The sequence below is a fragment of the Strongylocentrotus purpuratus genome, unplaced genomic scaffold (assembly GCF_000002235.5).
Source record: "Strongylocentrotus purpuratus isolate Spur 01 unplaced genomic scaffold, Spur_5.0 spur5_contig_816, whole genome shotgun sequence".
NCBI lineage: Eukaryota > Metazoa > Echinodermata > Echinoidea > Camarodonta > Strongylocentrotidae > Strongylocentrotus > Strongylocentrotus purpuratus.
The window spans coordinates 1,223,270-1,248,209 of record NW_022145520.1 but is presented as its reverse complement, the minus strand read 5'-3'; the positions used below and the strand labels follow the sequence as shown (position 1 = coordinate 1,248,209).

General features: G+C 36.2%; 1 protein-coding gene and 1 non-coding gene across 6 annotated transcripts in view; one reads left to right on the top strand and one right to left on the bottom strand.

The window, feature by feature from the left end:
- LOC115921668 (probable cation-transporting ATPase 13A3) overlaps positions 1-24,940 on the top strand; it is a 42,409-nt gene that overhangs the window by 3,932 nt on the left and 13,537 nt on the right. The window contains exons 3-17 of one of the 5 annotated variants that reach the window (XM_030979474.1): positions 839-1,006; positions 2,290-2,372; positions 10,098-10,278; positions 10,832-10,989; positions 13,795-13,864; positions 14,736-14,870; positions 15,719-15,785; positions 17,160-17,288; positions 17,673-17,849; positions 19,254-19,364; positions 20,548-20,594; positions 21,213-21,401; positions 22,590-22,796; positions 23,535-23,642; positions 24,619-24,772. In XM_030979474.1, the coding sequence (XP_030835334.1) occupies positions 839-1,006; positions 2,290-2,372; positions 10,098-10,278; positions 10,832-10,989; positions 13,795-13,864; positions 14,736-14,870; positions 15,719-15,785; positions 17,160-17,288; positions 17,673-17,849; positions 19,254-19,364; positions 20,548-20,594; positions 21,213-21,401; positions 22,590-22,796; positions 23,535-23,642; positions 24,619-24,772 (1,984 nt within the window). Of the gene's footprint in view, positions 1-838; positions 1,007-1,114; positions 1,178-1,285; positions 1,356-2,289; positions 2,373-10,034; positions 10,279-10,831; positions 10,990-13,794; positions 13,865-14,735; positions 14,871-15,718; positions 15,786-17,159; positions 17,289-17,672; positions 17,850-19,253; positions 19,365-20,547; positions 20,595-21,212; positions 21,402-22,589; positions 22,797-23,534; positions 23,643-24,618; positions 24,773-24,940 lie in introns of those variants that run through there. The other 4 variants (XM_030979468.1, XM_030979497.1, XM_030979483.1 and 1 more) reach the window with 4 other exon arrangements.
- On the bottom strand, positions 17,978-18,109 carry LOC115921744. The gene has a single exon (XR_004063090.1). It is a non-coding gene; the product is annotated as a U4atac minor spliceosomal RNA (small nuclear RNA).

Below are 24,940 nucleotides of genomic sequence, written 5' to 3'. Positions count from 1 at the left end.
GACTTGTGTGACATCAATCAAGTAAAAGTAGTTTTACAATGCATAGCACATCAATTCAAGATTCCAGTGACATATTTGTAAATGCTTCGTATTGCTTAAATTTTATTATTGTATCCAATATGTAAGGATTAGTGAAAAATTTGTTTTTTCTCTTTAGAATGCTTTTAATACAATGTGTGTATTTGTTGATTTTGAAAATTAGATATCATGGGAATACTGGGCCTCGTCTTATGAAGAGTTGCGATTGAGCGATTGCTTGAGTTGCGATTGAACGATTGCTTGAGTTGCGATTGAACGATTGCTTGAGTTGCGATTGAACGATTGCTTGAGGTGCGATTGATATCAATTACAACTACATGTATACCCTGTTCATCCAAGCATAAAGACTTACCTCACAAAAATGGTACCAAATAATTTGGAATGAAACACTCTTTCACTTGTGTAATAATTTACTGTTCCTGGATGATTTTTAAAATAATCAGCTATTTTCTAGGTGTTAACCTTTTTTTGACTCACACTGTATAAGAGATAGGAGACTACAAACTTGCGATTGATACGAATCAATCACAACTCTTTATAAGACGGGGCCAAGGTATCAAAATGCACAATAAACAATGGAACCATGATGAGAAAAAATAGATTTTCAAAATCATGTTAGTATATGTTAAACCTGTTCATTTATTATTACTAAATGATAATTATTATTATTATTATTGTTATTATTATTGTTTTTAGTTTTAATTGATTGATAGTCATAATTTCTATCTTGAAACTCTTTCTTCAAAGTGCAAAAGTAAATTATTCTCTCCCCCGTCTTATTCTGTGAATTCAAATATAGGTATGCACAGGGTACAGGCGTAGCATTCCGAAGACCATACTCTGTGCCTTTCTGACAATTATCACGGTAGGGGCGCTTCAGCTAGTCTTCTACTGGAAGCCAGAATGGCGTCTTTGGTGCACCTCGTCAAAATGCGCGTTAAAGAGAGCTACAAAAGTCCTTCTGCAGGTAAAGTAACTTGAAAGGAATTCATTGATATTTATAGTTCAAGATAGTGTTGTTTATTAGAAGAGGATGTAGAATGATCAAAGTCAATAATGAGTTGAAATAATTTAATAAAACATGATTGATATCTCATCAAAATGTGCATTAAAGAGAGCTACAAAAGTCCTTCTGCAGGTAAAATAACTTGAAATGAATTCATTGATATTGACCGTTCAAGATGGTGTTCAATTGTTTTATATAAGAAGAGGATTTAGAATGATCAAGTGAATAATGAGTTTAAATGATTTAATAAAACATGATTGATGTCTCATCAAAATGCGCATTAAAGAGAGGTACAAAAGTCCTTCTGCAGGTAAAACAAATTTTCATTAATTACTTGTAATGAATTAATTGATATTCACAGTTCAAGATAGTGTTGTTTATTAGAAGAGAATGTAGAATGATCAAAGTCAATAATGAGTTTAAATGATTCAATTAAATATGATTACTATTTAAACAATAACAATGAATGATACATTACACTATTTACAGCATTATGAATACGGTATGCTATATAATAAAATAAGATAAAAATAAGAACAGGAATGGCATTGGATAAAAAAAGGCATAAATGCCAGTCATGTCGGCGCCAGGTTTAAGAGTTGCTTACAATAAAGCAAGCTATTATTTTTTGTACAATTCTGGATTAATTTCACACTGCATGTAGCTACATACATGTATGTATCATTCTCCATGTTCAATGGTATGCAAATGCAAAATTACCATTTTATAACACACAAAAAGGAGTTTTATAGTAATCCATCTATAACAATTTTTTGATAAAAGCTAATAAAACGGAAAGTGGGTTGTCAAAGAATCCATGTAAGCGTGTATACAGTGTACATTAGCTTGAACGTGTTATGTCCACCAAAGCTCAAGCCCTAATAGACCAGTTCACGGTTAGCACATTTCTGCAATGACCCGAATACCCACAGATCTTCAAAACATGAAGAGGTCCCACTTTGTTCATTTTGAAATAATCACTCTTTAGTGATGGAGGTGCTACATAAAAAACCTTTGTTTCCCCTTTTAAAAGAATACTTCCACCTGTGTATTATGGAGTGCATTGCTTGTGCATTAATGAATAATGATTACAAAACTTTCATGAGCACGTATCCACTATTTCGTCTCCGGGTATTTCACAATTTGTTCTGCTCATGCTCAGACTGCAGCCGTGAACTGGCTTATTGCTGTCATTTACCTAAATGTGTTCTATCTTATCTTAATTTCCTTTCTGAATACTGTAGGACCAATACAAGGTGCTATGTGTGGCAGGGATCAAGGCAAGACCACTCTCAGCAGCAGCCATAGAAAGCCTACATATTAACAGGTTTGTTGGACTACATACAATATAGAGTAATGAAGTGTGACATCAAAGTTATTTTTTAGAATTCTCAATTTGAACTTCATTGTCCGAATGAGCATAAAAAATATTGTCCAACTGTCGAAAACCAATTAAATAGGTTAAGTATTGGCTGAGAAATGAATACATGTAAATAGATTTTCTATAGGAACTCAGTGTTATTTTGCTCTGGCCCATAATGTGATGAACCAGTGCAAAATAACACTGAGTTCCTATAGGGAATCTCTTTATGCAGATGGTCATACAATGTATCTCAGCCAATACTTAACATATGCAATTGGTTTTCGACATTTGGACATTATTTTTGATGCTCTTTCGGAAAATGAAGTCCAAATTAAGAAATTCTAGAAACAGATTTTTATGTTGTCGCAGCTTCGATACTCTATTTGATTTTGATTTGCCATTTATGTTATCCGGAATCACAAGAAAAAAATCAACAAAAATATAAATATGTTAAAAGAAAATAGGAGGAAACTTTGAATGCTTGAGCACGTTTTCATGGTAGCTCAGCAAAGCCAGGGTTAATGATATAATTGCGGGGCCCTCAGGGAGATCAGTATTAATACTGATGAGGCTACCCTGGCTAAACAAGACATATTATTATTATTATTAAATAAAAAACTAAAGCTAAACAAGTAACAGAATGAAATAAAAACAAAGCAAGGGGCTTGTAGAGAAGCAACTAAGTTCCCTGCATGTTGCTTATGGAAAATATTAGATAATTTTACGATTCACATTTAGGATACACAAATGACATGTACACAAATGTATATTAAGTTGCATACAGGCTTTTTCAGTATTTTGATTGCAAGTACTAATATCTAGAATGCAGTATGATTACAAGTTTACAATACTATTTTTGTAATGTAATCAATATTAAAGTATACGCATAATTCTTTGTTAAGTGCCATGTGATGTTACAAATGATTTCATTCACCTGTTATAAAACAATCGCTAGACCAACATTATGGCCTAGGTCCTACCTACATGTAACAACAGGGAATGTATGCAATTATCATTCTGTCTATTGAAGTACCATTATTTGTAACAGTTGAATGAAATAATTTGTAACAAGGCACTTACACTGTAACAAAGATTTGTTCAGTGAATTTCATTACAATACAAAAATGGCCTATTTCATAAACAAATTACCATATGTATGGGATGGATTTTGTAGGTCACATTTTCTAACGCAATGTTTGGTAGCTTGTAAAAGGACATATTTGCTCGTGCATGAAATTAAAACCCAAATACCTGCACACGCATTTTGCAGGGAATTTCAAAGGAAAATCAATCATTGATTTCTGTAACTAATATTGGTACAATGTCTGCTGTGTTCGTGACAGATTTGTATGCATTGTAAAGCCTCGGCTGTGAAATTTCTTCCCATTTTTATGTCTATTTTAATAGAGAACAAGTGACCTCCGTCTTTAATATTGTGTAAAAGGGTAGAATAAAAGGAAAAAGTGCCAAGGACAGGGTAATAGGATTATGATTAGGTTTAGGGTTAGGATTAGTTACTGTAGTGTTTTGTCCAGGGTGGAAGTTAAAAATGGGCTATTTTCGTAAGGTAACCAAATTTAATGCCTACTGATACCTCTTTGTCCAGTGTTCTGGAACCTGGCGACAAGAGACTTGCGCTCCGCACACAACAGGGGGCGTTTCACAAAACTTGTCATCAGTGACAAATGACAGTTTTGTTATAAGCTACTGAAATCCTTGCTTCTGATTGCTTATCAGCAGATTTGTCACTGATTTTTGTCATTTGTCATTGAAAAAAGGCTTTGAGAAACGCCCCCCCCCCCCTGTTCTACCCCTGCCAAATTTCAATGTGGTTATGTGACATGTTTGATTTTTTTTTGTGCGGAATACCCTGTACATATACATACTGTACTTTTGAAAAACCATCCCTATATCACACACAGCTAATTATACATGTAACCTGGTGAAATCTGTATCTTTATTTAGTGGTTTCTAGTTTCATTTTGCAAGGTTATTGTTTCACTAAAATAATCAGAACAAGGTCGATTGGCTATTGAGTACTATGGCTAGGCTATATCTGCATAGTGTCATTGGGTACATGTAGTTTGTGATTTCCCTTGACACTTAAGTACCTGTATAACAGTATATGGTTACTGGTAACATATATTTTAGCCTAAATACTAGAACCTTTCTATTGTATTCATTAGGAATAGGCACATCATGTACATGTACATTGTACATAGAAGCCTGAATTCACAAAGGTGGTTCGTCAACAAACCTTGGTTTGTCGACAAACCTCCTTTGTGAATTTGGGCCTGTACGTTGATACACACTCTGTGCATGTACATGTATATATATAACATGTCTTGAACAAAAGTATCTACATGTACATGTACAATATGTGGAAATTTCTTGCATTGATGAACCAGTTGAAATGTAGGGGCATTTTCCCCCAATTTCTTGTGAAGTTTTTTCAACTACAAGTACACTTTGATCAGATTGATAAATTTTAATCCACAAAAGATTGTTCATTTTTTAAAACTCTTTATTTACCATTTTTGCTTGGACTGAAAGAGATGCGACCCTAAATTATGTCGAGTTTTTAATGTTAACCCATCGCCTACGGCGGGAACTGGTTGGCCCCTGAATTAAGCCTTTGGGAATAAGAGAATTCAGTAGTCAACGGGTTAAAGAAATAAGTTTTCAAGGGAAAATAAGGTGATTAAGCCAATTAATTTAGGAAGTGGGAATTTATAAGTAATTTTGATTAGCCTTGCTAGTATTGTTGACAGTCTTAGGTTATGGTTTGACACGTAGTAGATAGATCCATGGTCTTTGTAATAAGTTGACTTTGGTTTAAGAATAGTCTTTCTTGGGTTGGGCATTTGCCCTTTACCTTGATTGTATTACTTGTCCTTTGTCCAGGATCCAAGCTGTAGGTCCCCTAGGAGCTTACTATACAGGTTACATGTTTACATTGAATACTTTAATACTGTGTACATGTACTTTCTTTAGTATTCAGCTATCTTGACACTATCAGTTACATGTAAATTTTGCGAAGGAAATATACTTTTAAACACTTTTGACTAATCAAGGAATCATAGCACTGAATTATATGTCTTGGAGTTGAGCCACAGGTCCGTAGAACATACATGTGCATTAACTCATGCACTAGCTGTCGTATTATTCAGCTATTATAAAAATTTCATTCATCAAGGATTTACCCTACAACTAATATGATTAAAAACAATGGTGTAATTTTTCTTTGCCAAAGTTTATTTGGAAAGAAGTTAGTTCTTTCATAGCCCTGTGCATGGGATGTATGTTTCTAATGACTGCAGCTTTTTAGAGAATGAAGGATATTACTTTGGTTTAATTCATGAATTTTATGCTTTTCATAAAACAAATAATTATCTGCACACATCAATTGCTGCTTTAACACTTTATTTAAAGCCCCACTGCACTACTTTCATGTATTGCTACTTGCGCCATGGTCTATTATTGATTTATTTTGTACTTCTAACCTCATTTAAAAATGCTTTTTCACCTTCTTTTTCCATGATCAGACTAAAATTGTTATGTGATGACACAAGGCACAACTAAAAAGTTTGAAATAGTCTGTTAATTCCTCAGTTTCCTCGTTATGTAAGAAATTCCTCTCATGGTACCAGTAAATAGTTGAAGCAAATTTTATATTGTTTGGTTTGACAGACGCTAAAAAGACAAATAACAGTGCCTAATACAGGAATTTACTAGATCACGCTGGTCGCAGCCTGCAACCTCATGGTCCTCCAAAATGGCAGCCTATAGCTTTGCCGCAGACTGTATAATTTCCCACTTTTCTGTGGCAGATCTGCCGCAGACTGTTCCTATGGCATACTGGTATGCGGCAAGTCTGCAGCAAAGTTTCTTTCTGCCGCATACTTTGGCATACTCTTTGCCGCAGACTTTAATTCTGCGGCAGGTCTGCAGCATACTTTTTACTTTCCTATGGGATTGCCTTACCCAATATCGAACCACAATGAACGAGCCAAGTATTAAACACCTGCTGTGCTTTGTGTAAATAATGTTAATGCTGGGAGCATGTGTGTATGACAATCCTTCATTTGAAATAGTACACCCTCCTCTGATATTGTATGGCTTACCTTAACATAACCTGAAGTAGTAATAATGCATCCCTTTGTTCTAGTTTCTGTCAAATTTGCAAGCTATTAACCCTTTGCTCATGGGAACCTGGTGATCCCTGTGTTAAGCCTATGGGACCTATACAATTCAGTTGCCAAGGGGTTAAAGCAACATATAAGATGCTCTCTGCAAGTGAAGAGCAGTTTATTCTCAGGCATACCAATTATTGTGATAAATGCTACATCCAAATTATAATTTTTTTAATTCAGTTTGAATTTATAGTAGTATAAAATTAGTAATTCCCTTTTTTGGATATCAAACAGGTTTATGAATGTAGCTTGCATTGTAAATATTGTTCCAGTGGAAGATATGATGCCAAATCTGAAATACTTAATTACTTAATCAATTTCATTTAGTTCCAACAATTTCAAGATAAATTGTATTTCAGCATGACAATAATTAAACATTTGGAGCCAACAAACAGCAAGAGCTTGTCAAGGTTGTCCCAAACACAAATCAAATCATTTGAAAAGGTACAAATTAACGAATAATTATGAATTATGCTAATTATTTCCGTATTGATAAACCAAATAAACCGTATGGCACAGCAGCACAGAAGGTTACAGCTTGCATTCCAATTAGGTACAAGGACTCGATCCTGTTGACTTAAAGGGAAAGTCTACCCTTCTATTTACTTAAAATTGGTTTTTAATAAAAACAGAAAATATGAGAGAACAGATGAAGTGAAAGTGTGAGTAAATGAAAGTGAAAAATACAAAAGTTTAAAGGTAAAGACCAGTTTTGGAAACGCCCCAATTTCAAAAAATGAAATGGAAGCTCTCATTACCAATCATGTGAAAGAATATGTTTTGACTAATACATGATGATAAAAAATTTGCCGGGAAACCGCCTACTAATTCATATATTTGATAAATTTGTTTCTCTCATGGTCTGTGAGAGATATAGGGTAGTCCCATATACATCTTTCTGTGTATAGTGCTTGTAACTTTACAAAGAATTGGCCAAATTTCTTATCATTTTGATGATTCCAGAACCTTGCAGATGCTAGATGCTAGATGATCGATTCCACAATGTTTCTTTCACAATGCAATCGCATGACCATAACTGGTCTTTACCTTAAATATTTTGGAATTTGTAACCAATCAGATACAAATTGACAGTGCTGTCAATGCATATCTTGTGAGGTCCTTTCCCATTTGTTCTGTAGTCTGTACTGTAGTCTGTACTGTCTGTACATAAAGTTTAATAGATTTCAAGAATTATGCTGATGAAGGGATGTATTATTCTCATACTGGGGTTGTGTAGAAACATGTGTGCCGTGATTAAATCCAGAGGCATGAATAATTGAATATTATTTGTCGAGAAAAGAGGAATTTTACATTTGTTTGAGCAAATGGGTGAAGAGCTTGGAAGATACTTCACAGAATCTGAGCATTGCCATTTTGGGCTTGGTCGCTTAAAACTTCAAATATTTGTAATGTCCTTATTTCTCATCAGATTTTTCTCAAATACTCACACATGTATCTGATTTTTTGTTTGTTTACCTGTACTGAAACCACTTCCATACCAGGGCAGACTTCCCTTTAAAGATTGAAGATTAATTTGATTTCTGGTCATGTGATGGCATTGTTAAAGAAAGTCTCAGGAAGCACTTAGAAAGGGTTTATTATAGTGTACCGGTATGTAGCACAAAAAATACTCATACACTGTACGAGGTGTGGATTCCTTTGGAATCATCAACATATTTTCATCTTGCTGAACGTTGCATGCACTGTACACAGAAATGTGTTGTTAACTACTGGTACACACAAATATAAATGTACAGGATAAAAGTTTGGTCTAAACACATTACATGTAAATAATGAATATACCATTTTTGTAATGTAATACAATTTAATGCATAGTTCTTTGTGAAGTGCCAAGTTACAAATGATTTCATTCACCTGTTAAGAATTATTGTATTTCAATAGACAATGCAAAATGTATATTTACATGTTGCTAGGTAGGTCAAGTCATAATGTTTGTCCTACCTAGCAACTACTGAAATACAATTATTCATAATGGATGAATGAAATAATTTACATCGAGGCACTTTACAAAGACATAAGCATTAGATTTGCTGGTTACATTACAAAAATGATGAAGTTATAAAATTCTCTTGCCTTGCCTTCACATAATGTATCATCACCATAATTACATATATATATATTTAGCAGTCATGTACATGTCGCAATGCATAATGAATTTACTCTACACGTACATGTTCATCTAGAGTCAGTAACTGGTATGCTATCTGTTGCATTGATATTAAACGAAGTGCTTTCTTAAACAACATGTATAAATCATGTATTGTTTTTTTGTTTGCACCCATTTCTCCCTGGTTTTGTATCCCCCCTGGTTTTGTATCCCCCTCTCATGTCCAAAAATGTCACAAATTGTGTGTGAAATTCATATTCTATTTTTTGTACAATTCCTAAAAATTGAATTACCCCCGCATGTGAACTATATTCTATGCCTTCTTTGCTGTGCTTAACTTTACTATTACGCTTCATGCTATTTCTTGCATTTATTCAATATCCCTTTTTGTCTTGCTCTTTCATTTTGTTTTTATCATGCCTCATTGCTTTATTGTTTTCCTTCCTGCCCATTTGATTCCTCTTTCCTCTTTCTTCTCTCACATTCTCATCATTCATTCCTGCCTTGATTTGCTTGCAAAACCTAAACACCAATATTGAATTCAAATACACTCTATTGAAAAATTGTGATTATAAATTTTAATAATCATTACTCAACTATTTGATTCAATTACATACAATCCTTTACCAATCTGTTATACATTCATGCATATTCACATATACACTATACACACCGACTCGCATAAACACTACACATATAATATATGCACACACTACATTAACACATACCATACTTTCATTTAATAATCACTTTTCTGCTCATGATCATTAAACTTCTGCTCAATCTCAACACCCATCAAACAAACTTTTACTCAAATTTATCAATAACTTGCACATTTATCAAATGTACTATTGTGCAATATTTACATGTACGTGCACTAACATCTCACAACAAATCTTGTTTCAATGTGATAACTTTTATATATTTGGTTTGTGTATGATAACTTCAACAATATTATTACACTGTCACATAACACAAAATATATTTTCATTTATTTATTACTAATTAAATCCTTCATACATCCCTCATATGTTTATATTATATACAAAAAAACTATGGACACATCTAAACAACCTCATGGTATAACCTCAATCTTATATTTTCATGTGTATTCAATATATATTCGGTGTCGTTAATACTGAAAACCACCAACAAACACCTTAATCTGTCCCTCTCATGTTATATACATGTACATCAACTCCTGAATGCCTTGTACCATTTTACACCTGTCAACCTCTCCTTTACACCTAACACCTTTCATACACCCAACACTGCACCTCACGCCATCCATTACACTAACCACAGCCCCCCAACCTCTTTGGTGCAAGAGTGTGACCAAGATCCAAACCAAGTCAGCGTTTTCTATAGCACCAGCACAGAACGCCACAAGTACACCTCGGAAAGCACCGACATCGCCGCCCCCGTGACAGAGGGAGGAGACGACGTCAACAATGGCGGGAGGCACTCGCACCTCTGGTCGTACTCGAGCATGGATTCCGATGAGGAGATCGATGACACCAAGGCGCTCATCAATATAAAAAAGACAGAGGTAATGTACACGCTACACCCTTAATGTTTGCACTCAAACTGAGGCATTGAAATATTGGTGTTTATTGTAGCCCTACACGTACATGTACATATGGAACCACAGATATGGAATTAACAGGGGAGAAATAAAATGACTTTTAAAAATCAGAACTTCAGGTATTAAAGTTAAAATAGAATTGAAGTACAATCTAAATCAAGTTTTCATACACTTCTATTATAGGGAATACAATTTTATGCTGGAGGGTATATATGTTTGATAATACTGTTTCTATGATGAAAAAGACGATTTACACATCTATGTCATTAACCAGTTTAATATACGGTACTGTGATCATCATCTTTTTGCTGAAAAAAAACTGATTTTTATATTACAATAATACCGCAAATCACTATTTTATTGGAATGTAAAAGCTCTTGCATTTTCTAGATACACGTAAACCTGTACAAGCGAACGGAGAAAGAGTGTCTGTAAAGCCATACATGTATGTATTACATTTGTTAAAGAAACTGTTTATAAATGCATGATTTGATTATGTCTTGTTATATTGCCACAGACTCGGAACAGTTTTCGATACTTTGAACATCACAAGCTGTTGTATTACTGGAACGAGCCTTGCGACAGCTACCTCAGGCTGTATGCTCTAGAAGAAAATACTCCATGCTCCTCAATCTACAGTTACAGAGGCTTCAACAGCGACCAAAAACAACAGAGGTAATGTATTTTCTTTTCCTTCTCACTTATATTGAAAAGACAAAACACTTAAAATCCTATTTCACTTGTACTTCGTTATGTTGTCAGGGACATGCAAATGATTCCATCAGAAATATGTGCAAATATTAAAGCCCCACTGCACTACTTGTAGCTCCCTGTGCCTTCTTTATAGCAAACAATGCCTAATCGGTGCCTGTTGGTCCCCCATGATCCTCTTTCTGTCCCATGATCCTCTTTCTCTTATGTTTTTAATTGAGAACTGATATGATGAGATAACTACCTGTCAGTGACCTTGCAGGGAGGTTTAATCCCCCCTGGTCAAAGTTGTGCAGACAGGCTTTAACATTTAATTTGTAAATATGACTTTCAAGTACAAATTCAATTTTATTTAATTCCAGTAAAAGCATATAGTACACATACAAATTAGATATACAGCACAGATGCAAATCATTCTACATGGAATCAACGGAACCATTGAACACCAAGGCGGTCTTGTCGAGATAGTTCCCTTATCTTCTTATCGAGTCACTACACAAGTCCCGTCCAGTAGTCCACACAGGCTTTGGCATGGCAATTCACGGCTTCCAGGTCATCTTGGGTGCATGGCTCTGGCAGGAGTGGGCAGACTAGCAGGTGTTCCATTGTCTGTTCCTGGCCGCATTCACATGCCGTTTGTTCGTCTCCTAGACCTCACCTCTGCATTAGGACTCTGCATCGACCGTAGCCAGTTCTTAGGCGGTTCAGGCTAAGCCAGGTAGGCCAAGTCTCACTGGAGCCGGTTGCGAGGGATTCCTTCGGGCTGAGGGAGAGTTTATGTGGAGTGGTCTGAAGGTGGTTAGACCACAAAGTCAACATTTGGTTGTGAGGGCTAGTATTAAGAGGCTCTACCGAGTGCAGAAAGCTGTGTCTGGGATTTGAGCCGCTTGCCCACTGGCTGTTGTTCGAAGAGTGGGTGGAGTGGATTGTTTTCTTGTTTGTCCTTTTCTTTCTGGGACAAGACCAACCTTCTGACGTGTGGAGGGGCAATACCGCAGAGCAGGTAGATGTCTTCTACTTTAGTTGGCCTGGGTCAATTTAGAGCTGGGTCAATCTTGGGTGCATGGGCCGACCTACTCCATACTGGTGATGCATACTCCGCAGCAGAGAAGCAAAGCACGAGGGCTGTCGTCCGGATTGTTCTGGCATCAGTCCCCCAGTTGGTGTTGGCTAGCTTCTTGAGGATGCTGTTGCAGGCTCCAACTTTTGCCTTTGTGTTCGCAATGTGGTTCTTGTAGGTAAGGGAGCGATCGAGTGTGACGCCTAAGTAGACTGGGTTGGGAGTGTGCTTCAGCCTCTTCCCATACCAGCTGATCCTTAGTTGATGGTTGGCATCCCTGTTCTTGAGGTGGAATGCGCTTATCTGAGTTTTATCAGGGTTAGCTCTCAGGTGGTTGGTCGCATAGTATGGGATGAGACCGGCCAGGGCATCACTGAGGGACTCCTCCAACTTCACAAAAGACTGGTTCCCTTATGAAAAAGTTGAAAGTGCTGGAAAGCAAGAGGAGAGTACACTATATTAAAATATTTACTTACATGAATATGCTAAACTCCCCAAAAACTCACATTCTAAGATTACAAATGTAAACAAACAGAAAGACCAGACAACTCTAATAAACAAATATTACAACTTCAGACTGAAAAATCAGAATATAGGAGGATTTTTTTATTTTTCTGTTAATACTATTATAAAAAAACAATTTGTGTGATTTCATTTGAAAGAGAATTCCATATTCCACTTATGTCATGTACAGTGTAATATATTTCCAATATACTTTAAAATTGAATTGAGTTGAATCAGCTCGATCAGTCTTCTGGGTCAGAACATACTGTGTTCTTTGCTTCTTCTGCGTCTGTCATTGAAACATGCATTAAAGCCCCACTGCACTAGTTTGACCAGGAGGGATGAGACCTCCCTGCAAGGTCACTGACAGGTGGTTATCTCATCAAATCATCTCTCAATTGACATGAGTAAAAGAGGATCAAAATGGTCACAGATTAGGCATTGCTTGCCATATACATACCTGCCAACCACCCCGATTTAGGCGGAGTTCCTCCGCATTTTTCATACCAACTCCGAATTCCGAATGCATGCCTCAAAACTCCGATTTTTAAAAAAAAATTTTATATTTTTTTTTATAGAGTGTAATGCACTTGGAGAGTATATAACTATTATGTTTGTATTTCGAAATGTAAAGCGCCTTGAGCATGTTCATGTAAAGGCGCTCAATAAATACCAATATGTATGTATGTATGTATAAGACTAAAGCATAACACAGCACTGATAACCAGATCACGCCGACATCCGCGCTCGCGCTCATAGAAGATATACACAGCGCAGCCCGAACGTGATCGTTAGTTCCCCCCCCCCCAATCTACGGGCTACTACCCCAATCCTTCGGTGGTTCGCGACCTCGTAGTCCATCCAGAAAAATTTACTCCTAATTTCTCTTGTCTCAGGTTGGCAGGTATGCATATAGAGGGCACAAGTAGCTATGAGTACCGGTAGTGCAGTGGGGCTTCAAAGTAATCTGAACATAGAGATGACCTGCGTCTGAAGACAGCTTAACCTGTTGTAATAAAATAAATGTTCATATCCCCCCCCCCCCCCATTGATCACCTAATGGCTAATTGTATCAAGAGATGTCCCTTTCAAAAAGCTCTTCGGCCAGCACAAGAGAATTGATGAACCTTACACTGTACAATCACTACCGAGATCACCATTCACATTTCTATTTTCTTTATTCTTCTGTCTATTCATTTGCCCAGGCAAGACATCTACGGGAGAAATGTTATTGATGTGGAAGTCCCTTCTTACCTGATGCTGTTTGTGAAAGAGGTATAGTGTTTCTTGCATTGCCTTAATTTGTGGTATAAATACTGGACAATGAGCAAATTAATGAGTAGCTGGGTAGGTTGTATGAATTCTATTTAGGATGAATATAAATGAAGAAGATGACAAATCCAAATGGAAATAACACATATTTTTGTAAATGAAAAGAAAATAGATAACAAAGTCTGGCATTCTCAGACTTACTCTATATCTTCTCACTTTAAGTATGATACGTTTTTTGACTTAATATTGTGTTTTTCATGTCCAATTACATATTCTACCTTCCTGTCTCAAATTTGAAATTTCTGATAGTTTTAATTTGGTTTTGACAGGCATTTATCAAACAGATACATGTACATGTACTTAAACATACGATCCCCATGATTCTCGCACATCCTTTGTTTTGTTTAATAATTTTTTAAAAATTTCATTATGTCACAGTAATCCTCACACTTCCCCTATTTTGCTCCCCTAATTTTGCGTGGGTCTTGAGATTCAGATTTCAGATCCATATACCAGGGGGGTGTTTCACAAAGACCCTAAAGTCAAACTGAACTCTAAGTTGGACCTAAACATTATGAAGAGCCAGTTGGAGCCCTAAAATAAAATATATTCAAAAGCAAAGTATTCTAGAATTTTCATAAATTCCACATTAAGCACATCAAATCTCCTTGATAATAAAAAATATGAATGATTTGAATCAACATTTTATGCCTTTTAACATAAATTTCACAAAATATTTTTAAAGATGTGAACAGCTTTCCATAATTGTGAAGTCCAACTTAGAGATAAGTTCAACTTAAAATCTTTGTGAAACACCCTCTGGTATGTTTATTTACCATTCTCAAATTTCCCTCCCATTTTTCTTCCCTTCCAGATCCTGAACCCCTTCTACATCTTCCAGATTTTCAGCATAATTTTGTGGATCATGGAGAATTATTTTGTCTACGGTGGCTGCATCGGGGTCATCATCATCATATCCCTCAGTGTGTCGCTCTATGAGACAAAGAGAGTAAGAACCGTAGTTTAATATGCAGTCGCAATAGTAATAATATTAATCTGCATTTGCCACTCTCCACCCAGGTGTTGAATGGGTGAGCAACGAAATCAGTAGCTTTAATAGCTGGAGGAGGGGTATTATAATAGGAGTGACTTAAGAACCTTAATGGATATGAGTGCTTAGTAGTGTACCTTTCCTTTGATGCATATTTCACGCATGATTGATTTAAAGCAAGCAAAAAGCAACATTTGAAGGAAGGAAAAAAAAAGTCATTTGGCGGGCGGTATCTGAATTTCACATTTCTAGAAAGTTCATTTTCTGCCCCTTCATATGACACCTCAATCAGGAAAAATGAGCCAGGAATAACCAAAGTTCTGTTTGTTTAAAGTGGTGCTTGCATTTCCATAATTTGATTAAACGAATTCGTTTTAACTGGCCGCCTGCCGTAGCAACAAACTGAATTTACAAAAGATTTAACTCCGTTTCGTTGACGATCAGACATAGACGAAAGACTTCATGCATGGCTGATTGTCAATGAATAGGAGTTAAGTCTTTTGTCTTTTTCAACAAACTTATGAATTATTTTGTCATATTGCCTTCTCTCTACTAACCTGCATGAATTGTACCAGAACTGGACAAATTATCTTGAACAGAGACATTAAACAATCCTTTTGATATATTCCAAAATGGCGTCGCACAACGTACATTTGTTCTCATGAGAGCCAATATAGTTGACCACTGTGGACAGGTGGCCTTTATAGAGAGGGTGGCCATGGAAATGGATTGGATTCATAGATTGTGACAGCTTTTTGATATCTCTTGTATGTTCATGTCTTGTTTTTGTTTTTTTAAATCCTCAGCAATCGATTGTCCTTCATGACATGGTGGCCCATGAATCTACTGTGACTGTATGCAGAAATGGAACAGGTGAGTCCATCATACTTTGTTTGAAAAATCTGTAGATTTTCTTCTTTAAAGCCCCACTGTACTACTTATAGCTACTTGCGCCCTCTATATAGCAAACAATGCCTAATCGCTGCCTGTTGGTCCCCCGTGATCCCCTTTTTCTTATGTTAAATGAGAGCTGATTTGATGAGATAACAACCTGTCAGTGACCTTGCTGGGAGGTCTAATCCCCCTGGCCAGACTAGTACAGATGGGCTTTAAACTTCAAATGTACATACCCTCTGAAATTTTGCTATAGAATACACCTGTACATGTACATGTAGCATGATAATCACATCTCACTGAGTGCAAGCTGATGAGGGATGATTTGTTCAGTAAAGGGAGAAAATATCATGTTGTGATTACAATACTGGAGAGTGCTGATGTAGGGATTCGCGCCTTCTTCCTTGTAATACAAGTTCTTCAATTATATTTATATTCCTACATATAAATTGTATTGTTTGAGCAGATGTCAAATATGTTGTCAAATTGAATGGAAGAAAATAATTGTTCATTTGAATTGGAAAAAATAAAAATCTTTTAGAAAATATTTAGGGCTGATGAGAGCTGTGTATAAAGAAAAGACTACTTTTGTACCTGTAACGGTAATATTTTTATGAATGCAATTACATTTAAAAAATTCTCTTTAAGATGGAAACAAAAAGTATATAGAAAGAAGTTAAAAAATAAGGACTGAAATAAACAAGAATAAAAATGGAATGTGATTTCTATAATTCCTCTTTGTAGTCCCAAATAGTGGGTTTATAAATCGTTTTGGTTCAAAAGCTGAAATCAGTGAATCTTTAAATGATTTTTTTTGGTGTGAACAGAAGAAGAGATAAATTCTGGTGATGTCGTTCTAGGGGGGTGTTTCACAAAAATTCTAAGGGACTTATCTCAAAGTTGGACTTTACATTCATGTAAAGCCGTTGACATCCCTGAAAATATTTTGTAAAAGTTATTATAAAAGGCATAAAATGTTGATTCAAATTATTCATATTTATAACAAGTCTAAAATACTTCAATTTTCAACTTTTAATTTATTTTATTTTAAGACTACAAATGGCTCTCCATAATTTCTAAGTCCAACTAAGAGTTAAGTTCAACTTAGGATCTTTGTGAAACACCCCCCTGGTGATTTGATCTACATCTCACCTCATGCTCCAGAAGCCGAAATTATGTTGAAATATCTTTTTGTTGATTTTTCTTAACAGAAGAAGAGATAAATTCTGGTGATGTTGTTCCTCGTTATTTGGTCTACATCCCACCCCATGGTTACATACTAAGTTGCCATGGCCCATTATGCTTCAGAACCTAAAACTCTGTTGAAATATCTTTGTTTTTTCTTAATAACAGAAGAAGAGATAAATTCTGGTGATGTTGTTCCTGGTGATTTGATCTACATCCCACCCCATGGTTGTATAATGAGCTGTGATGCTGCTCTCATCGGCGGAAACTGCATCGTCAACGAGAGCATGCTGACAGGTGAGATCACTACTACTACTAATAATAAACCATTCTTTTATAGCTGCTCTGCTAAAGCCAGGGTAATTATGCTGCACTATTGCAGAGTGCTTAGAGACTTCTGATAAGGTAAGTGTCAGGCGCTACATAAGCAAATATAATTATTATTATTATAGCGCATATCACAAAAAAAAAATTGAGTCCCTCTGCGCTCAGAAAAAAAAAAAAAGGGATAATAGCAGACGTGAGGGAGGAGTAGAGAAAGAATGTCTGCTATGTCATAATGTACTAATGTAATGTAATGTACTAATTTAACAAAGAAATGTGTCTTTAAGAGACTCTTGAAATGTTATCCTACCAAATCAGTCTTTCTTCATTTCCGTGTAATTGTTTTTTTCTTTTCAGGAGAGAGTGTACCAGTGACCAAAACGCCCCTCCCCAGCCCTCCCTCTACCGAGGGGGAACCCCCACAGTACTATTCCCCAGAGAATCACAAACGACACACCCTCTTCTGTGGTACAAAGGTCATCCAGACCAGGTACTACGGCTCGGAGAAGGTCAAGGCCGTTGTCGTACGCACAGGTGTGTATTCCGAAATTCCGAAAGTAGACTGGATTCAAATCTTTTGAATCCCTTGTCCCGTGCTTTCGGGCATTCATATATTGTCTTACTTTCCAAGTTGAACTTTTCCCATCTTTTCTGAATGGGAATTTTCCATAAATTGCACCAAACCCATCAGCCGAAGCTGTAGGCGGTGACGTATGTGTTTGTAATTGGTGTTAGCAAAATCATCCTCACTATACGTTCATTGAATGATCGTGCTTCCCCAAGATAAGGACTGACACTTGGTTAGGGAATGGCAAAATGACAGTATCCAAAATAGTATACTTGTGGTCACAGTTAGTAAATCAATCAAGTGAAATAAGCGAAATATTTCTTCTTTTTATCCCATTTCATGCAATCCATTTCTTATTATACTAAATATTGATAACAGATATACAATTTTGAGTAAAAGAAGTGTCTCAAATATGCCAGAAAATATTCAAAAATGACTGAAAACCAGTTTGTGCATATTAAATTAGATGCTCATGAATATTCATAAGGTGTTTGGAAACCGTTGACTTCATTGAGCATTTGGCTGTTTGTTTGTATCTTGCTAATTTATCTCATGCTGTGAAATGAAGACATTATGTTTGATAAAAATGGCAATTATGTTTTTTTTGTCTTCAACGCTGACAATTATTTATGCAAATTAGATAGGTCATGGTAATTGATCTAATTCAAATGATTTTGTCCAAACTCGCTCTTCAATTAAAAACTTTATACATATATATCATACTCTTATTAGCTTCTACTTTACTCACGCTTAGCAGTACAGAAGCTAAACTCTCTGTCACTCTATTGATTGTAAGTTAGTATATGACTATTTGAAGTGGTGGACTTTAACAATGCCAAATCTGAGATGCATGGCCCTACGTGTTATTAGTGTCTGTGATATGGTGTAATATTGAAGCCCTAAAAAAATTGCGCTTCAAAATGATCAAGAAGTGCCTCAAAAAAGTAAAAATCTTTGAGTGACTGGTTTTACCATACTCATTTTCCCCAATAGACTGTAGTATTATAAAAAAAAACATTGGGAAAACGTTTTTTGAACTTTCGAATTCCAATCATAAATATCTTGGTTAATCAGACGGGCGATTGGCTTGTAAATGTCATGGGATTCTTGGCTGACCTGAAGGTTTATATTATGATTGCAGCATGAGCTAAATCCAGGATTACGGTCAGAATCTGAGACATAGTTACCCAATCCCTGTAAAGTGGAAGGCATAAAAATGGCAGCATGTAACATTTATAGAGATATCTGTTTTGTTCACTAAGAACTCCCTCCAACTTAAACAAAAATGATTCAAATATATTAAAGTCTAATAAATATATTAAAATATTTATTACATGCATGTGTTTTTTTTTTTTTTTTTTTTCAATCAGGGTTTTCTACAATGAAGGGTGACCTGGTCAGGTCGATCCTGTTCCCTAAACCAGTTGGATTCAAGTTGTACTCTGATTCTATGAAGTTCATTGGGATCCTTGCAATATTGGGTAAGTATTTTAGCTCAGTATTCATCTTTGGCTAGCTGTGTTTGGCACTCATCGTCTTCTAATATTAATAATAATAATAATAAATAAGATTTATAAGGCGCCAAATCCACTTGACAGTCAAACCCTCAAGGCGCAGCTTGTGCAAAAGATGAAATACGTACATGATACATTTATACAGATTTAATTTACACATGGTAGATGATCATAGGTGCCAACCATTTCTATTTTTGAGGAAGGATCTATCTTTTGATCTTCAAGCGTCTGTTTTTAACCCGATATTCCTCTCTTTTTTCTGAAATATTGTATATAAAAGTTATACAAAATAGACTATATTTCTAGAGGAGTTCCTAACTTTTGCTTTGAAAGATTTGGCTCACTAAATGGCTCACTAAAACAAACAATGTGTAATGACTTTTAAACAAAACCAAATTACATGTAATGTTGAGATGACAGTGTGCCAAACTCATAAGGTGTTTTTCATGCAGCTTTTAAATCAAGGAATGCAACTGACCGATCCGTAGCCATGCATAACTGCTTTGTTTATTAGATACCTGTCCGTGTACATTATATCCTTAAAGATAAACTCCAGTAATGGTAAAAGAAAAATAATAATTCTCACAGAATCAAACGAAACTTACACTGAATGTTCAAGATTACAAATAAATGACATGTGCCAAACAATTTTGGAAGAAAATGTATACTGGCTGAGTAATGAGCATAGAAAGACAAGGAAATCAAGGTAGTACTAGCCCCGACACCATGTGTGTTGTCCCATATATAGCTTTCTATGTGAGTGCTTGTTACTTTACCAAGACTCGGTCAAATTTATTATGATTTTGATGACTCCAGAACCTTGCAGTGCTCACCAATACTTACATGCTACATGATCAACTGTTTCTGATCCTTTCCACACCTTTTCTTTCACAATGCAATCGCATTACCAGTACTAAAGTTTATCTTTAATAGGTGAAAGATAATTCTGGAATGGCCTGATCTGTTTTAGTTATGTGAAAATTCACTATCGCTTCGCTATTAGAGATACCAAGATAAAATATCCAATGTAATTAGTTTTCACTTGAAATACGATTTTAGTATGCACAATGTGAGGAAAACCCCAGCAGTAAGTCTCATTTAATCTGTGATTGGATCTTTCTTTCTTTCTTTCATGTTTCTTTCTCTGTAGCTTCAATTGGAATCATATACTCTGTGGTGGTTTTAGTAATGAAAGGTGTAAGTATAAATCATTTTTGACATTTGTGTTGTAGCTTTAAAGAGAAGGTTGAGTTCTGCATGGGGAGAGGTGAACAATAATTTGTGAGCGTTTTCATTCTTCGATAATGGTTTATTCAAAATTCATGTACCCTACCTTTGACATGAAGGGTATCGCACACTGGATAAAGCGTATCTGTACCTGTATGGATAAGTGGCAATGAAAATGAATATCACTTTGCGCATAATGAATATGAATTTCTATTTAAAAAACTTGTTAATAAAAAAATCAGGTTCTTGATTCATGCAATGATATTGTTAAATTTCCCAGTTGAATGATAATAATAATAATAATAACATTCGCTTTTATATAGCGCTTAATGCAAATGTCTCTAAGCACTTTACAGATACACTATAACCCCGGTCATTGGATTCAATACTTGCCCGCACACAATGTGTGTACAATCTCCACTCCCTGGGGAGCATTCCAGTCAGGCATTACTTGACACTCAAAAACTGTTTGACCAACAATGAGGGTCACATCCTACCGGGTACCCGTTTAACACCTAGGTGGAGAGTAGCAAGTGCAAGTAGCAAGATGACCCTGATGATTTTTGGTTTGCCTCTCTTTTTTTAAAGGCCAGGATATCGGACATTGTCTACAAAGCTCTGGACATCATCACGGTGGCCGTGCCCCCTTCGCTGCCAGCCGCCATGACGGTAGGGACGGTCTACGCTCAGCAGAGGCTGAAGAAGGGAAAGGTGTTCTGCATCAGTCCGCAGAGGATCAACATTTGTGGAAAACTCAAACTTGTCTGCTTTGACAAGGTTAGTGCTTAATATGAATAACCTGTTAAAGCCTGTCTACACTAGTTTGGCCAGGGGGAATTATACCTCCCTGCAAGGTCACTGACAGGTGGTTATCTCATCAAATTATCTCTCAATTAACATATGAAAAAGGGAATCATGGGGGACCAACAAGCACCGATTAGGCATTGTTTGCCATATAGAGGGCACAAGTAGCTATAAGTAGTGCAGTGGTGCTTTAACTTCTAAAGTTTCTCAGTCCCATAGACTTTATTCAGGAGCTGACCTGTCCTGTAGACAATGGGTTAATTGCTAATCCCAAGATAGGTGGGAATAATATCCATTGGGAATGCATATTGCGTAAAAATAACCATTTTCAGTGGGTTCTATGTATTTTTTGAGTTATGGTGATGCATCTGTTAAGGTATTTCACTTCTTCTCGTAAGGAGATGTGATTGAGTAGAATCAGTGACCCATTTCACAAAGCCTTTTTTCAATGACAAATGACAAATATCAGTGACAAATCTGCTGATAACCAATCAGAAGCAAGGATTTCAGTAGCTTATAACACAAATTGTCATTTGTCACTGATGAAAAGTTTTGTGAAATGCCCTGCCAGTTGTAACTTTGTACATGTAGCTTGATATTGATTGCAACTCTATACAAAAAAGATGGCAACTTTAAAATTAATTGGAGGGCTTTATAGAGATTGTTAATTCATCTCCATAAATTGTAGACTAAACTGAAGATTTCTTGGACCTGGGGGACATTGTACCCCTCGTGGACCGGACCGTAGTGCAATTAGCCTCCACCCTTCCTGGTGGGCCTGTGTACAGCTTATACAAAACAAAAAAAATACATTTCCTCTTACACATTGTTGATGCGTCTTCATTCTTATGTAAACCTTGTTATGCCTAATATACACCAGCTAGATCATCACACCAGCATCTTCTTATGATCCCCAAGACGCAAGTAGCCTGTGGTGAAAGGGCCTTTTCATCTGCAGCACCTTCTCTTTGGAATAATTTACCATTTAATTTGAGAATCATAACTTCCTTAGAGACCTTTCTTTTTTAACAACACTTGTGTTTGGCACTATGACACTCATCGAAACTCTCTCATTCTCTTGTGCGCCTCGGAATAGAATTGTCTAGATAGACACAGCGCTATATAAATACCTATTATTTTTTATTATTATTATAATTCTAGACTGGGACTCTGACAGAAGATTCCCTGGACCTTTGGGGCGTGGTACCCCTCCTGGACCGTATCTTCCAGCCGGTAGTCCAGGCAGCCAGCACCCTTCCTAGAGGGCCATTCCTAGCCGCGATGGCCACCTGCCATTCCCTGACCAGGATAGATGGGGAGCTGGTCGGAGACCCGTTGGATCTCAAGATGTTTGAGGCTACTGATTGGGTGAGTTATTGATGGTATAATAATAATAATAATAATATTTTTGCTTATGTAGCGCTTAATACGTCGGGAATTTCCGAGTTTCTAAGCGCTTTACAATATTACCCCGGTCATCGGATTCTGGCTTGCCCACACACAATGTATGCACTTTCTCCACTCCCTGGGGAGCATTCCAACTAGAGCTACTAGGCTCAAATTGCTAAGCATACCACATTGGCTTTCGCATCCTACCGGGTACCCATTTAACACCGGGGTGGAGAGTGGCAAATGTAGATCAATGTCTTGCCAAAGGACATTAGTGCCGCAGCAGGACTCTGACCGCGGACCTTGTGATCGACAGTCTGGCGATGTATCCACCACAACACCTCTTATGGTATGGCACATGATACAGTGAAGATTCCTCTGTGGTCAATTTCTCACCCAAGGCAAAATTAAAAATTTAGATACTGGATCCAACTGTACGGTTAACCCTAGCCTTAGCCCAATCCATACAATTACCCTTGTCCTAAACTTCACCCTAATTCTAACCTTGAGAAATAATATACAGTGTAAGAGAATTTTCATGTGAAACCTATGGCTGTGTTGTGTAGATATAGTGAAAGCAAAGTAAAAAAATTAGCATGTTGCATCTCATGGTATAGAAATCAACATGAAACACAATAACATTTTAATCTTTTTTACTTGTACTTCTGTCAAATGTAAAGACTTATGTTTGTGTTATTTCTTATACAATTACATTAGGAACTGGAAGAACCTGGTCCTGATACCAGTCGATTTGACAGCCTCATACCAACTGTTGTCAAACCCAAGACCAATGATACATTGTATGCAGCAAGTGCAGAAGGAGAGGTGAGATTAATCATGCAATCTTACATTCATTCATTCATTCATTCACTCATTCATTCACTTTCTCATTCATTCATTCATTTGTTCATTCATTCATTCCTTTGTTCATTTATTCATTCGTTCTTTCTTTCATTCATTTGTTCACTCCCTCATTTACTCTTTCATCCATTCATTCATTTGTTCATTCATTCATTCATTTGTTTATTCATTCATTCATCTGTTCATTCATTCATTCATTCATTTGTTCATTCATTCATTCATTTGTTCATTCATTCAATCATTTGTTCATTCATTTATTCATTCATTTGTTCATTCATTCAATCATTCGTTCATTCATTCATTCATTTGTTTATTCATTCATTAATCTGTTCATTCATTCATTAATTCATTTGTTCATTCATTCATTAATCTGTTCATTCATTCATTAATTCATTTGTTCATTCATTCATTCATTCATTCATTTGTTCATTCAGTCAGGATACATTCCAAACACTCTGTACATCCAAAGTATAAATCAACATTGATAATGTAGTATTAAATGAAAGTGATCATAGTGGTAATTTACAAGTGAGATGTGAGATACATTATTACTATGCTGGAGATAAATGTACCAGTCTTTATCAGACGTTGTTCATAGATTTTTCCTTCTTTCTGCACTTTATGTAAGATAATTCAAAGGTGTCACCTTACCATCATAGTAATATGTCATCATCGTCTGTATTACATGACAATTTGTATTTTATACAGTAGGCTTGCAGTTGCACCATGTGAGAGAGGGGGGGGGGGAGGATTGGGGAGACTTGGAAAGGACTGTCGGTAATCCTCGCCCCTCTCTCATATGGTGCAACCGCAAGCCTACTGTATATCTACATCACCATTCAAGCCAATACTTATAAGCAGCATCTAATTTGTTTTTTGTTAGAAGTTTTATTTTGTGTACCAAGATTTATTTATTTTCTTACGTGCCTGTTTTCCGCAGGAGGAGTTTGAGATCGGGGTAGTGCGGCAGTTTCCGTTCACATCCAGCCTGCAGAGAATGTGTGTGATCACCAGGACGATGGGAGCCAAACACATGGATGTATATGTGAAAGGAGCCCCAGAAATGATTGCTTCATTATCAGATCCAAAAACATGTATGCTGGACCATATCTCCCTCTATTTTTGAATAAAAAAACAAAAAACTTCATTTCTTTTGTGCAGCTAATATTGTTCGCATTTGCACTGTTGACTCCGTATAAGATTTGCAGCTTTGGTTTCAAGCAGACATACCGAATGCTCTAATAAAAATTGAAATAGGGTAT